This window comes from Acipenser ruthenus, chromosome 4 (assembly GCF_902713425.1).
Source record: "Acipenser ruthenus chromosome 4, fAciRut3.2 maternal haplotype, whole genome shotgun sequence".
Taxonomy (NCBI): domain Eukaryota; kingdom Metazoa; phylum Chordata; class Actinopteri; order Acipenseriformes; family Acipenseridae; genus Acipenser; species Acipenser ruthenus.
In genome coordinates this window covers 20329361-20345099 of record NC_081192.1, presented here as the reverse complement: position 1 = coordinate 20345099, position 15739 = coordinate 20329361, and the positions used below count along the sequence as shown (strand labels likewise).

General features: G+C 42.8%; 1 protein-coding gene and 2 non-coding genes across 3 annotated transcripts; all 3 read right to left on the bottom strand.

Annotated features, from left to right (window-relative positions):
* Window positions 1–1414: 1414 nt before the first annotated feature.
* LOC117399969 (small ribosomal subunit protein uS10) lies at window positions 1415–3360 on the bottom strand. Its single transcript, XM_033999434.2, has 4 exons — window positions 3205–3360; window positions 2339–2438; window positions 2017–2090; window positions 1415–1634 (listed from the first exon to the last, which is right to left on the bottom strand). Exons 1-4 carry the CDS (start codon window positions 3205–3207, stop codon window positions 1452–1454), a joined length of 360 nt encoding a protein of 119 aa, XP_033855325.1. The 5' UTR covers window positions 3208–3360; the 3' UTR covers window positions 1415–1451.
* Window positions 1804–1868, bottom strand: LOC117400797 (small nucleolar RNA U54). The gene has a single exon (XR_004544258.1). It is a non-coding gene; the product is annotated as a small nucleolar RNA U54 (small nucleolar RNA).
* LOC117400796 (small nucleolar RNA U54) lies at window positions 2160–2226 on the bottom strand. Its single transcript, XR_004544257.1, has one exon. It is a non-coding gene; the product is annotated as a small nucleolar RNA U54 (small nucleolar RNA).
* Window positions 3361–15739: the final 12379 nt, after the last annotated feature.

The following is a 15739-nucleotide window of genomic DNA, read 5'->3' as shown; positions in this document are numbered from 1 at the left end:
TTCAACTCAGTTTCATGCTAATTACCATACTGCTAAAATGGTTTTATTCCTTTAAAAAAAAATTCAACTTTGCCCTTGTAGCAGCTAAAAGCACCCACTGTCTATCTTGTACTGCTTACATAGTGAAACAAAGCAAAACCAGAAAAAGGGCTCCAATTGCATAGCAGGTTAATCCAGTCTTGGCTTCATTAGTTTAGTAAAAGACACTTGAGCTTGTTAACTAGACTGTGCCTAATCAAGCTCTTCTTAAAACCTGGAATGGGTGAACTTGCTGTACAATAGGAGTCTTATTTCCATCTCTGCAGTCACGGAAATCAATTCTGGGCTTACAAATCAAGCAACTTTATCACAGCAGTTCACATATGCTGGGTAGTATTAAAAAGTCATCTCTGATTGAAATACAATCGACTTACAGCCACCACTCCACAACAATCAGGTAACTGCAGAAAATACAATCCTCTCACATCAGGGAGAATTTGCTTGATATAGTGAGCAACTTGTTTATATTTTAGTATGGATTCCACCAAATCCACTGTCTAAATAACTAGTTTAATGTGAATTTCTGTAAACCCCTTTAATAAAAAAGCAGTTTGTCAGGCTGAAACAACCTCAAAACCTGAAATTAAGATTCTTGTTGGAATACTGAAATGCCACTGGTTACTGCCAGTGAGACACCAAGATCCATGGGTGTTGCGATTTTAAAATGGTTCCTTCTCTCACTAGTTGCAAGGGTTATTTAAAAAAAAAAAAAAAAAAAAAAAAAAAAAAAACACACACATGATCTGTCATACAAAAAAGTCCTTATAAATTGCTTAATCTGAAAAATCACTTAAATGTATGCAACTGCAGTAAAATGAACTACCATGTGCACATACCAATACGATTTGCATATATAACAAATTACATACACTACAATCCCACCCAACATTTCTGTAGGTAGCACCAATTTCGATTTACACCCACAAAAAAAAAAGTATATATATATATATATATATATATATATATATAAACACAGGGCTTTACGTCCAACGGTGCCTGTAATATATTGCACTGTATTTTCATCACTATTGGTTGATTGGCAAAGAGCAGCCCACAATGGCAGGTGTACTATTGCATCACACTAGACCTACAGAGTACAGACCCCACAACATGCCATCCAAGACCAGCTTCCCCAGGTGTCAGACTTAAGAGCAACCATGAAACATCACACTGCATGCAGGTTCCAGGAGAAGTTATTTGATCAATGTTTTTTTTTTTTTTTTTTTTTTTTTTTTTTAAGCAACAGAGGACATCATAACAACTTGTAGCCCTGTGTTCGATACCAACCGGTTCCACTCATTTTAGCCTTAAAGTTAAATAAAAATAAATATAAAGCCGAGATGGCAGAACATATAAAAAAAAATTAAAAAGCCAGTGTGTTTATCATCTTTTTATTACAGCCGATACAAAATTTATGCATCTGCAATTGTAACCTCAACTTCTACACCAGGTTCAATGCTGATGGACGTGATCTGCTTCACGATCTCAGATGGGCTGTGCAGATCTATCAGACGCTTGTGGATCCGCATTTGAAAACGATCCCAGGTCTTGGAACCTTCACCACAAGGAGTCTTCCTGGTTGTGATGCGCAGAGTCTAGGAAAAAAATTTAATCAAAACCCATACTGATTCACGTGTTATACCTAAAATGTCCCTTAATACACATCTAGTGCCATTTCAGATTTCAGCTGGTTTACCAAATAATTCCGTAACAAATTTCTTTGGGGTTTATAACACATACAATTACAGTGGCATGTACCATGAAATGTGGCTCAGAATAGCGTATAAAATTAATCACAAATTCATTTTAAAATATCATCCTCATTGCCAGCACAACAGTAGGTACATGTTAGTAGAGTGTCTGCCTCAATACACAGGAATAAAATCTGGTTAAAACATGATTGAGATTTCAATTTACAGACCAAATCAGTTCCCATACACTTAATGTACGAGTGGTAAAAGTATTTGCATCAGATACCTTGGTTGGCATGCGGACAGGCCCCTTCACCTTCAGGTTCTTCTCCTTGGCACCACGGATCAAGTCTGCGCAAACTAACAAAGAAACAAACCTGCTGGTTAACGGGGTCTTGTGCGACTGCACATTGTAAACTATGCAACATGAAGTGGCTCAGAATAGCGTATAGAACAAATCACTGAGATTCATTTCAAAAGGATATCCTCATTGCCAAAATAGCTGTTTTGTTTGCGTAAACTTTACAGACCGTTCAGATACCATATCCAACTACACACGGAGTAAAGTAGGAGCACACCAACAAACACTTTACTGTCAAGATGCTTACCCTTTTCCAGAGACTTCACATTGCGGCTTGTCAGAGTGATTCTGATTCGGTGGATTGCAACTTCAGCCTCTACGGGTGCCTTACCAGTGTCCTTAAATGCCTGTAAAAAAAAAAAGTAATAATGGTTTGAACAAAACCGTAACAAGTGCTGTAAATACGCACATGGTAGACATCTCACAAAGCACGACAAAAATGTTGTTGCACACCGGTGCAGGAGCACTTCCAACACACGGATTGCTTGATAAAATATGTAAAAAAAGGTGAATCATGGGTTACATACTCACTGCAGTGCTCTATTTTATAACTATGTGATGGATCAGGATAACGTAAATGAATCAGCTATATGCAACGTATTTATCCTCAGAGCAAAACCAGATTAATCACAATGACCGACCAGCGCACATTTCTATAAACTACCAACGGTAAAGCGCGTTTACTTAAGTTATCTGACAACTTATGTTCTTGCAAATACCAGTACAAGTTACCGTTGTAAATTTTGCAAGAATAAAAGATTAGGCATTGCAAATTCTACTTAACGCGTAGCAACAAAAAAACACTGTTGTATACTGTAACGTTCAAAGCACAGCTTGTATCATCATAGCTCGCATCATTACCGGTAACGTCACTTGTATTACTACTACTACAACCAGTAAAAACGGATTCGTTTTACTTTTAAGCTTGTAATTCATAGTTCGCCAAACCCCTGTATTCGACGAGAATTACTATCTGGAAGTAGTCACGCACTACACACACACGTGTGTTGAAGCAGGCCTGATCATTTTACAGAAACACGCACATACATATTTAGCAAAACAATAGTAAATTAAGTGACAGCCATTAAGTATAATGAAATAGAAGTGTCTTGCCATGATTAAACGTCCCGGCCGACTTATTCGTAATTTAATCGCGCGAACAGCGGTGAGCCAGGATCCAAAACTCCGTCCCTCTGTAAAAGAGCTTGACGAAAAGAAGGAAATGTGGCCTTGACGCCTTTATATAGCTGACATACGGGTACTCGGCGAACTTTGCTCCAAAGACAGAGCCAATAATATCTCGCGGTGCTCCAGAGAAACAAATCTGCAGAGACCTCTACAGGCGCTGCGTTGAATTGAGAAATACTGAAGTTGTATTTATTGTTGGGAGCAATATTTAGTAAATAAGTATAGTACTTTTTTTTTTTTACATTGTCAATCAGTGAAATAAAACTATTTATGTGTTTATTATTTATTATATTCTATACTATACACGTGTAAATTACGTGTTTTCAGCAGTTGTTTCAGTATTTTATGGACCACGTTCCTTTTTTTTTCTTTTTTTTGGCTACAATTTAGACAATGTGCCTGGCATTAAGCCATTTCTAGTCACTATTATTTTTTTCTAAATTGCTGTCGAAATAATTTGTTATGCAAACTGAATACCTGACACATTTCCTTAGAACGCCAAATGTGTGCACTAGTTTAACCCTTAAGATAGTGACTTTAACCAATATTTCATGCTCACCGCTCACCCATTACATTACAGAGAGGGATAACAAACACCCCCATATAAAGAGTAATTTACCCGTTAACTGTTTATGATTTTGAGTGGTTCTTATTACAGTTAATCTAATACTGTGTATTTGTTTTATATACGTTTGATACAATCTATTGGGGATTTGATAGTCTATAGTCCGTGTTGGCCATCATGATCTCATTTTTTTATTATTATACTAATTCATGTGGTCTATTTTTTAGATTCCTTCCGTTTAACTGCTTATTAAAGCAAATGTTTATTTCATGGTTCGCTTTATAGTACATCGGTCTTTAACTTGCTACACCTTTCATTTCAATATTTCATTTGGAAAGGAAAAAAAACAAAACAGTGAATTCCTAGATAACACCTCAAAATGTATGGGAAATAGATTCAAATCTCGTTTAACGTTTTCCTTTGTTCTACAGGTTTCTAAATCTGTATTAAAGAATGTTCATTTGATTTTCACACTTTCAGTCCCAATGTTATTATATAGACTTTTATTCAAATTACAATGTCACATTCTTATCTCAAAAATCAATTTCTTTTTTTACTTTTTTTTTTTTAATCCTTAGAATTTATTGTTTAAGTGTTTTCTGCAGAAATGATTGCACGCATTTCCATGCACTTTGCACTTTGCATTTCAGATAGGGCTTGTCCATCAATTTTGTTTCTATTTATAAAAATGCAAACGCTTCTAAATCGCCCTTTTCAGCTATACATATTCAAAGTTAAAGTATTGGTCAAAAGAACTGCATTTGTTTACGTACTGGAACAACACAAGTTGTGAAATCCGAATTAATAGGATTTAATTAGTCAGGACAGACCTGTCAACTCTCCCGTATTCATCGGGAGTCTCTCGTATTTTTGTACCCTCCTCCTCCTCCTCCCGATTTTGTATTTTCAAAAGTTGACAGGTATGTGATGATCTTAATTTTCATTTCCCCACATTGTAAAACCATACGTTTAATTGCACACACAAAAATCTAGGGTATATAAATATAGATAATTTTCTATAATTTAATGTAAAAATAATGTAATTGTATGTGAAAAAAAATAATGTGATATCTTGTCAATTGTAAGTCGCCCTGGATAAGGGCGTCTGCTAGGAAATAAATAATAATAATAATAATAATAATAATAATAATAATAATAATAATAATAATAATAATAATGAAAGTTACATGCAACCATATTATACTGTTTTGCTACATTTAAATCAAAATAGCAGGTGTGAATCTAAATTGTACCCAGGGCCGGGTTTACAATGGCGCCCACACTTGGAAGGGGCCCATAACGAGCTAAATATGTTTAATTGTACACATCACGACACATTTCAATAGAAAATGTGTGTTTATTGTAACGACTTTGGGACGACTGGCGGCCCTTTTAAGACCTCTGTGATGGACAGGTGGCGGGAGCGGTGATTGGGCAAGAGGTGGGCTACCGAGAGGTTTTGGCCAACCGGATTCTCAGAAGCGAGAGGAGGTGGGCAGTATATAAGGGTTACAGGGTGGCTACGAGAAGGAGACGACCACCTTTATTAAACCATTCCAATTAAAATCCATTCAATAACAATAATAAGGTAAAACACAATTAAGACACTTGCTGGCTCCTGGGAACAGCCGAAACCTTTGTGAACAGCTGCTTGTAGAACTGCACAGCCGCCTCACTGATCTCCTCTCTGCTGTGTAGTTCTCTGCCACAGGGCGTCCACACACACCTCAGCTGCTGGCTGCATGCTCTCTTCTTCTCCAGGCCAAAGAAGAAGGAAGTGGGTGCATCCATGTCCCTCAGCGCCACGAAACGAGAACGCACCAACGCCCCCTTCACCTTCTCCTCCAGCAAGCTGCCCAGCACATGTCTTTTTTCTTTTATTTTTTGAAAGGTTTGCTCATTAGAGAGATCCCCATTATTCTCTATGTTTAGAATGTCTCTCTCTAACTCCCTGACTGCTTTGTCCAGTGACCTGGTAGCCTCCAGGGTGTACTGCTGACAAAAAATTCGAATTTGTTTTTTCCCAATGTCCCACCACTGCCTTAAATCTTGATAATTGTTTTTTTGATTTTGCCAAACTTTCCAAAACTCTTTAAAAATATTTCCAAATTTACAGTCTTTTAATAATTGAATGTTGAAATGCCAATAAGAAGATTTGTGTCCTTCGGTTGGAATAAGTACACTGACTAACAGGCAGTGGTGGTCCGATAGACTGCTGGGAATAATGCTTGCCCCTACAAAAAATTGAGGTGACAACGGAATGAATAAAACTGATCCAGTCGTGCTCTAGATGTGTAGTTGTTACGAGACTGGGACCAGGTGTACTGTCGGGCTTGAGGGTGCAGACACCTCCATACGTCAACCAGGTCACTGGACTGTAGAACTGCAGTCAGCTCTCTGGAGGATTGAGGATGTGGCTCTTCAGTATTTCTATCTTTAGTAAAATCTATAGTGCAGTTAAAATCACCCGCAACCACTAATATGTCATTATTACTGCATTTTAAAATGGTTTGTTTCAACTTGTTAAACAATAAAATTCTGTCTCTTCCCATATTTGGTGCATAAATATTTATAAAAGTAAAGTTAAAACCAGCTATTTGTGTCTGTACTTTTAAAAGCCGCCCCTTCTCAATCTCTTCTACGTGCTGTACACTGACAGGCAGATCTGATTTAAAAAGCACTGCTACGCCCGCACTGGTGCTGGAGCCGTGACTGAACACACCCTGACCGCCCCACTCTGACAGCCAGACCGCCTCACTCTCCTGTTCAATATGCGTCTCCTGCACCATCACAACCCCAGCCCTTTTCTGCTTTAAAAATTCAAATAACTGTGCTCTTTTAAAAGACTGTCTACAACCATTAATGTTAAAAGAAATAAAAGTACACTTTTCCATGGCGGATAAAATATTTAAGACCATCAAGTTAAAACAAACACTAATAAATAAAAATAAAAATGTCCTTTTTTAAAAAAAATCCATTTTAAAATAAAGTTTTTGATCGTACCATCATTTTCTTTACAGTCTCTACTACTTTTTTTAAACGGTACCTCTTCTACTGATCTAGCTCCTCAAGCATTGACTTCCTGGAGACTACATGGGCAGAATGTAAAAACAATTTTAAATCGGGAAAAAAAACTTTTAATGTCCACTCCCCTCTTACCTTTGGTACTGTCGAGAAAGTTGTTAATGTGTTGCAGTGTATAGAGTTTTCTCCTGACGGGTTGGCTGTCAGGGACGTCCGAGATTAACGAGGAATCAGAGAGCCCCCCGTCATCCGACTCGTACATGCCCTCATCTTGTTCGCCATCCGCCCCGTCCTCTTCAGCTGTCTCGCCGCTCTCCACAGCCACAGCTCAGCTTCAGTACCCCCTGTCTTGTAGCCAGACTGGGGGAGATCTGTGCTTCTGCCTCCTTCTTCAGGGCAAGGTGGCACAGCCTCCGGGGAAGACGTCAGTTCCTCCTCAGGCATTGGTTGTGGATCGCCTCCGCTCTCCGCAACTTTCACGCCGGGAGACTGAGTCTTCTCTCCGCTGCTCACAGATACTGACCCAGAGTCCCGCCTTGGCTCTCCTTCCTCAGAGTGCTTGTTTTTCTTTTTCTTTTTTTCGCCACCACTTCATCAGTTTGCCCAGCCTCTTGCCCCGAAGCTGTTTTCGCTTGGCTGTGTCTTTTGAGTTGTATCAACTCTGCTTCAGGTACCGCTGACTCGGGCTCCGCTGACCCGGGCTCTGCTGGTTCTGCTGACCCGGGCTCTGCTGGTTCTGCTGACCCAGGCTTTGCTGTCCCGGGCTCTGCTGATTCTGCTAACCCGGGCTGTGCTGGCTCCGCTGACCCGGGCTCTGCTGGCTCCGGGGGCTGCTCATCCTCCCGCTCTCCCCGATCGCCACCAACCTCCTCCCCGCCAGGAGCTCCCTTATCCTGCTCTGTTTCAGCCCGATCCCTGTTTCTGGGACACTGCTTTCTTTGATGTCCCTGAGCTCTACATTTAAAACACCTCATTATATCTGAACTGGCAAAAACAACACAATTCGTCCCCTCAACATTAAAATTCCACGCTACTGCAATAGTTAAATTAGGATCATGCTGTAAAATGAACGCCTGTCTTCTAAAAGACAAAACATGTTTTACACTGGGATTTTTACATCCCAGAGGAATCGTTTTAATGGGATACATTAATTTTCCGTATCTTGATAACTCTCTTTCCAGTAACTCATTTTTTAAGAAGGGTGGGACATTAGACAGTATTACTTTGGTTACGGGTGTTACTAAAGGTGAAACTTCAATAAAAGACCCCTGCACACTAAACCCCTCCTCCACCAGCTTATTTACCAAATCCACATCAGTTAAAAAGATGACTAGAGCTTTATTCATCCTCGATGCCGATTTTATTTTATTAAAGCCCACAACCTCTTCTACCGCCACCAGGCATTCCTCCACTGACACCCCGATAATCAGGCACACATCGGCAGCCGTGCCGGCGAGTCAGTACCCCCCCTCCCCCCGAACTACACACCATATGGGCGTTTCTGCTGATCTACGACCAGCTAAACAAACAACAATGACTCACAAATATACTAAAACTATTACGATAAACAAACAAACAAATTTTACATAAAACACAAAAATATAAATATATATAAATAAATAATTGCAAAAGTTTAGACTCTCCTGAATCACAACTCCTGCGCTCCACTCACCACCTGGCTCCTCCCACAATCCTTGAGAGAGAGAGAGAGAGAGAGAGAGAGAGAGAGAGAGAATTTTAAGATCCTTTATTAAACATTCCAATTAAAATCCATTAAAAATCAATAAAGGTAAAACACAACAAAAATAAGACTTATCAATATTAAAAATCTTAAAATACATCATGTTCTCCTTAAAAATAGATTTTAAATAAAAAAGGATCATAAAAAATCAATTGAAAAAAAAACAGTGTTTTCTTTCTGTTAAAAAACAGATTAAACCAAAAATAATAAAAACACTGTAAAACAATAAAAATAAAATTAAAAACTAGAACAAAAACTGGAGCTCCCCCTCCTCACTCACAGCACACAAGGTGTCTCCCACACACCACCTCTCCTGGATGCTCTCCAGATTACTGACCAGTTTAAAATACTCAAACTCTACTCTGATCTGGCTGACCACAAGCACCCTAAACTGACCCACCACACTGGTCAATCCAGAACCAGAGAGCTGGTTTTTCCTTGTCTTTAAAATAGCCAATTTTGCCTGTCCAAATAAAAAATTAATTAGAACACACCTGTTTTTCATTTTAAAACTGTACATAACCCCAAAAATAAAAAGCTCCTTACTAAAAACAACCCCTAGAACGTTCAGGATTCCCTGCAGTAAATTAAAAAGTGGCCGCAGCCTCTCGCACTCACTATAAGCATGATAAATGGTTTCCTCTGCTGAGCAGAAAGCACACTGCTCACTAATACTGGGGTCCACTCTGTGGAGAAACCTGCCCGTGGACACAATGCCGTGGAGAATCCTCCACTGCAGGTCCCCAACTCTCTTAGTGAGGGGCGGCTTGTACAGCACCCTCCACACCGGCCTGCGCCCCTCCTCTACAGATAAGTGAACTCTCCACTTGGAATCTACCAGACCCCTTAGCCTATTGTACTCCATGGCTTTAACACACAATTTATATATAATTTTACTATTCATTGCATGAAAAACAATTTCCTCTACACTGTGCAAAGTGAGCAATGTCCCTCCATTCTCTCCACCCCCCTCTCCTCCTGCTGGTGACACAATCACCCCAGGGAATAAGGAACACTGTCTCTGCTCTGTGCCTCTGGACAGCTCCTCCCTCAGGACCTCCCTGAGCCGTGGGGAGAGGCAGCCCCTCAGCTCAACCATCAGTCTCTCTGCAAGCCTTTCGGAGTGCCAGCCCAGCTGTGCAGCTAGCTGGGAGGCAGTTAACCAGCAGGAGAGCTCAGGATTGAACAGATGGATCATCCTGGTTATACCTGCTTTTAAAAACCTGGCACAAAGCATCATCGACTGGAGGAACTTAACTGGAAAAAGTGGATTAAAAAATAGGGGCTCATCAAACAGGGCCTGCCCGGTCAGGGACTCTTCATCCCTTTCCACCCTCACCAGCTGCCAGGCACTTAAAATATTCTGGTAAAAACTAGGAAGTCCTGCTTTACAAAAACTGGTGTTCTCAATTAAAAATAGGTGTTTTCCTAACCCCAGCCCCCTGACTCTATTTAGGAAACAAGCCAGCCTCTTCCAATGAGCCTCCTCCTCAGTGTACAGGAGTCTCTGTACCGCCTGCAGCCTGAAGGCTGCCACCCTGCTGGCAATGCTGACCAGCCCCTGCCCCCCTTCATCACTGGGGAGGTACAGAACTGCCGGCCTCAAACTGTGTCTCCCGTTCCAAAAGAACTCCAGCAGCACTTTCTGGATCTCCTCCACCAGGCCTCGGGGTGGGTCCAGGCACATTAGCCTGTGCCACATGCTAGAGACCACCAGATTATTAATGACCAGCACCCGACCCTTGAAGGACAGTTGGGCCAGCAGTCCCTTCCACCTCTGCAGCCGCCCCCTCACCCTGTCCAACAGACCCTCCCAGTTCTTTCTCATATAATTCTGCGTTCCGAGGTACACCCCCAGCACTTTAATGCCTGTTCTGTTCCATTCCAGCCCTTCAGGCAGGACAGGAGGGGTGCCCTCATCCCAGCTGCCAGACAGGAAAGTGTCGCATTTTGCCCAGTTTACTCTGGCAGACAATGCTTTCTGGAACTCATTTAAAGTTTGCTGCAGTGCTTGAACATCAGCATCCCCACTCACAAACACAGTCACATCATCTGCGTAGGCAGACACTTTCACTGTGGCAGGGGAGGGTGTGGAGGGCAAGGAGGGCACTGTCCATCCAGCCAACCTGCCCCTCAGCTGGTGCATCAGGGGCTCTATAACCAACGAATACAGCATACCAGACAGGGCACAGCCTTGTCTTATACCCCTGCACACTGGGAAAGGTTGACTCAGCCCATTGTTAATCTTTAAAATACTAAAAATGTTGGAATATAAAAGCTGAATATAAGAGATAAAAACAGGGCCGAATCCGAAAGCCTCCAGGGTTTTAAAGAGGTAGGTGTAGTCGACTCTATCGAAAGCCTTCTCTTGATCCAGGGAGACCATTCCTACATTAAAATCACAAATATCATTTACAGATTGACCCGGTATACAATATGGAGCGACCCGGTATACAATATGTTTGGTCCATATGTACAATAGTTCCAATTACTTTTTTTAATCTGTTTGCGATTGTTTTAGATAAAATCTTTAAATCGGAGCATAAAAGTGACACAGGTCTCCAATTCTTTAGCTGACAAAGGTCTCCCTTCTTTGGCAACAGTGTAATCACTGCCCTGCGGCAGCTGAGAGGCAGTTCCTTGTGGCTGAGGCTCTCTCTCAGAACCTGGAGCAAATCCTCCCCTATTATGTCCCAGAAAGTATTATAAAACTCTGCTGGCAGTCCATCGATCCCTGGAGCCTTTCCGCTGGAGAGCTGCTTGACAGCAGTGGTCAGCTCCTGGTAGGTCAGCGGTGCATCCAGCTGAGCCTGCTCTTCATCATTGAGGCTGGGTAACCCCTGGAGCAGCTGCTCAGTGTCCTTTAGATTGCACTGTTCTTTATTGTAAAGTTCCTTATAGAAACGTACCGCCTCTGTGCTGATCTCCTCCTGGGTATGCAGTTCTTCCCCACCAGGAGTCCTGACACAGCACAGCTGTCGGTTGTCTGCTCTCTTCCTTTCCAAGTTGAAGAAGAAACTGGTGGGGGCATCCATATCTCTCAGCTCCACAAATCTGGAATGCACGATCGCCCCCTTCACCCTCTCCTTCAGCAAGCTAGTTTTTTCTGGACCTGCTCCAGCAGCCCTGGGGGAGGGTCCCGACACATTAATCTGTGCCACAGCATGGACGCTACCAAGTTGTTAATCACAAGGACCATCCCTCCGAAGGAGAGGCGGTTTAGCAGCCACTGCCAGCTCTGTAGCCTTCCTGCTACCTTCTCCAGCACCTCCTCCCAGTTTCACTGCATGAATGCCTCAGTTCCTAAGTACACCCCCAGCACTTTTAATCCAGTTCTGTTCCACTCCAGCATCTGTGGCAGGGAAGGAGGAGGCTTTCTCAGCCAGCTCCCTGCGAGGAACGCTCCACTTTTAGCCCAATTCACCCGTGCTGAGGAGGCTCTTTCAAAGCCCCTCATGCATGACTCCAGCACCACCACGTCTTTATCACTGGTTACAAACACATTCAGGTCATCAGCGTACGCTGAGAGATGGACAGGCTGGGCGGAGGGGAGGGCAGGTATGGCCAGGCCAGCGAGACGCTTCCTCAGCTTGTGTAGCAGCGGTTCAATGGAGATGGCGTAGAGCATCCCCGACAGAGAGCAGCCCTGTCTAATCCCTCTCTGCACTGGGAAGGGCTGGCTCAGACAATTATTAATCTTGACAACTCTAAAAATATTAGAATATAAAATTTTAATATAGAAATAAAAACAGGACCAAAACCAAATGCCTCTAGGGTGCGAAATAAAAAGCTATGGTCTACCCTGTCAAAAGCCTTCTCCTGGTCAAGCGACACCAGCCCAAAATCTAAGTTAAAAAGCTTAGATACATTAAAAAGATCTCTGATTAAAAACAAATTATCAAAAATTGAGCGTTTTGGTACACAGTATGTCTGGTCACTGTGCACCACAGTACCCATACACTTCCTAAGACGGCCGGCCAGAGCTTTGGAAAAGACCTTATAATCGCAGCACAGCAACGACACAGGACGCCAATTCTTCAGCTCACAGAAGTCTCCTTTTTTGGGTAGTAAAGTCAGTACTGCCCTGCGGCAGCTCAGAGGCAGCTCTCCCTCCGCCACACATCCATTCAGCACCTGGTATAGATCATTTCCAATGCAACTCCAGAAATGTTTATAGAATTCAGCGGGCAGCCCATCCAGCCCAGGTGCTGTTCCATTGGAGAGCTGTGTGACGGCGGTTGTGAGCTCCTCCAGTGTGATGACGGTGTCCAGGCCGCGGCTTTCCTCCTCACCCAGGTGAGGGAGACCTTCCAACAGCCACTCCGTCTCCTGCTGGTCGCAGCCCTCAGCCTGGTACGGTTCTGAATAAAATGTCACCACGGCCTGACGAAGCTCCGCAGGGCTGGAGACCTCTCTCACCCCGGGCAGCCTCAGTGTAAGCATTTGTTTTCTTTCAGCTTCTTTCTTCTCCAAGCTGAAGAAGGTGGTCGTGGGGGGCGTCCATGTCTCTTAATTCCACAAATCTTGTTCTTACCAGGGACCCCTTGACCTCCTCCTCCAGCAGGCTGCCCAGGCGCTGTTTCCTCTCTTTCAAGCTGCAATAAGCCCCTTCTGTGCTCTGACCGCCCAGCTCTCTCTCAATCTCTAAAATCTCATTCTCTAGCTGGCTGGCCACTGCATTCAACTCACTAGTGACGTTCTGGGTGAATTGCTGACAGAATATTTTAATTTGAATTTTCCCCACATCCCTTCTCAAATTAGAAAAACATCTCTTTTCTTTTCTCCAGTTATTCCAAAATAGTTTGAATGTTTCCTTAAACTGTGTGTCTTGTAATAATTTAATATTAAAGTGCCAATAGGATTTGGAGTGCTGTGCAGTGGGTAAACACAAAACAGCTGTGATGAGGTGATGATCAGATAGAGATTTGGGATGAATACTGCTGCCAATAATTCTATTAAGGTGGTGCTTTTGGGTGTAAAATCTATCTAACCGTGCTCCAGACAGTTGACCATTATTTAATTTAATTCAAGTATACTGTTTAGATCGATTATGTAAATTTCTCCAGACGTCAACTAAATCAAATTTTGTCAGCACGCCAGCCAGCTCCCTCGCAGATTGGGGATTGGGTTCATCATGATTTCTGTCATAATTAAAATCCAGCGTACAGTTAAAATCCCCTCCCAACAAAATAAAATGCTCTGGATCACACTTCTCTAAAACCTGGTTGAGTTTTTTAAAAAATAAAATCCTGTCCTTATACAAATTAGGAGCATAGATATTAAAAAGATCAATAAAAACACCATTTAATTTTAATTCAATTTTTAAAAGCCTCCCTTGTACAACTTCCTCTACAGACATCACGTCTACTCCCAGCCCCGGAGAGAATAAAACTGCCAGCCCTGCACTAACATTAGAGCCGTGACTTAAAATTGCCTTCCCCTTCCACTCAGACAGCCAGTGCGCTTCATTGTTGCTGTCAGAGTGGGTCTCCTGCAATAGAAAAAAATTGGCTTTTTTAAACTCAATAAAATTAAATAATTGGGCTCTCTTAAAATCATCACGGAAACCATTTATATTTAAAGAACTCAATAAAAACTTATCCATAAAGGAAGAAAAATAAAATGGCAATACATAAATACAAAAAAACAGGGTAAAAGCTTTAAAATTGAATTGATCCATTAAAAACCTTTTGATTGCTCAACCATTTTTCTAGCAGTGCTTACAAACTTTTTCAAACGAAACCTCTTTTTCCTGTCAAATTCCTCTAAACTCGCTTTTCTTAACAGTACATTAGCAGAGACAAAAAACAATTTCAAGTCAGGAAAGAAAAGTGGAATTTCAACTCCCCTTTTACCCTTTGTGCAATCCATAAAATTAATAAACTGTTCAAGCGAATACAGTTTCTTTTTTTTGGGGCTGACTGACCTGGGTGTCGGAGAGCATCGAGGTGTCAGAGAGCTCACCCTCCTCATCCTCGTCTCCCGCGAACGCCTCCCATTCCTCGGCCGAATCCTCCTCTCTGTCTCCCGACTCATCTTCCTCCGGCCGTGAGGACTCTGCTGAGGGCAGGGCTATGGCGTCACTGGATGCTAGTCCAGCGCTGCCACTAGCCTCCTTCCCTGTGCGGGGAAGCTCCGCAGCCATGGCCTGCTCTCCCCCGGGCCCCGACTCTTTGACAGCGGAAGCGCTGGGCTGAGACCCCGCATCACCACCAACCAGCGAGCCATGGCTCGGCTCCCCAGAAGCAGCGAGTTGAGGCTCGCCGCTACCTTTGTGAGTCGCCACAGGCCCCCAGATAGACTCCCCCACGACCACTGCTTCAGATCTTTTCTGCATTTTCTTTTTTTTTAATCACAGCAGTAAAGCTCCCCTCCGGATCGGCAGGGGGTTCCTGTACGGTTGACTCTGTAGGAGGATCCGCTACTGTAGACTGCTCCTCCGCAGCAATCCTCTTCTTAACTCGGGGCGCAGGCACGGGCGTCTCCGCCGACTCCTCCACCTGTGCTCCCCGAACACCCTCAGCCTGACCAGCTCCCTGCCTTTCAGCGCTGCCCTCCGCCGCAGCCGCTGATCTGAGCTTAGGGCAGGCTTGCTTCATATGCACTTCCTCGCCACAATAAAAACATTTAATTGTGTCCGAGGTTGCAAAAATAACACATTCTTTCCCCTCTATAATAAACCTCCAGGCTACATTAAGATCCTGCCTCGGGTTATGCGGCAATACAAACACTTGCCTACGAAAAGACATCACATGTTTCACCTCAGGGTTCTTACAGCCTAGCGGAATCATTCTAATCGGGGACATGATTTTACCATATCTTGCCAATTCTCTTTCAATCACTGCATTTGGAATAAAAGGGGGGACATTTGATAAAACCACTTTCCTTAGAGGAGTTGAAAAAGAGGTAAAGCAGAAATAAAAGCACCATTGACAGAAAATCCTTCCTCTACAATCTTATTTACCAGTGTTTCTTGACTTAAAAACACACACCACCTCTCCTGGAGCTCCCCCTCCTCACTCACAGCACACAAGGCGTCTCCCACACACCACCTCTCCTGGAAGTCCTCTGGGTTATTATTGAGTTTAAAAAATTCAAAATCCACTCTTATCCGGCTGACCACCAACACC

Bases quoted from the DNA above. Each gene is read 5' to 3' on its own strand.
- LOC117399969 (XM_033999434.2), bottom strand. The intron at 2,091-2,338 runs GTAAGCATCTTG...TTTCTTTGTTAG, and splicing joins TGTGAAGTCTCTGGAAAAGG to TTTGCGCAGACTTGATCCGT. The intron at 1,635-2,016 runs GTATCTGATGCA...TTTTTTTCCTAG, and splicing joins CTGTCCGCATGCCAACCAAG to ACTCTGCGCATCACAACCAG.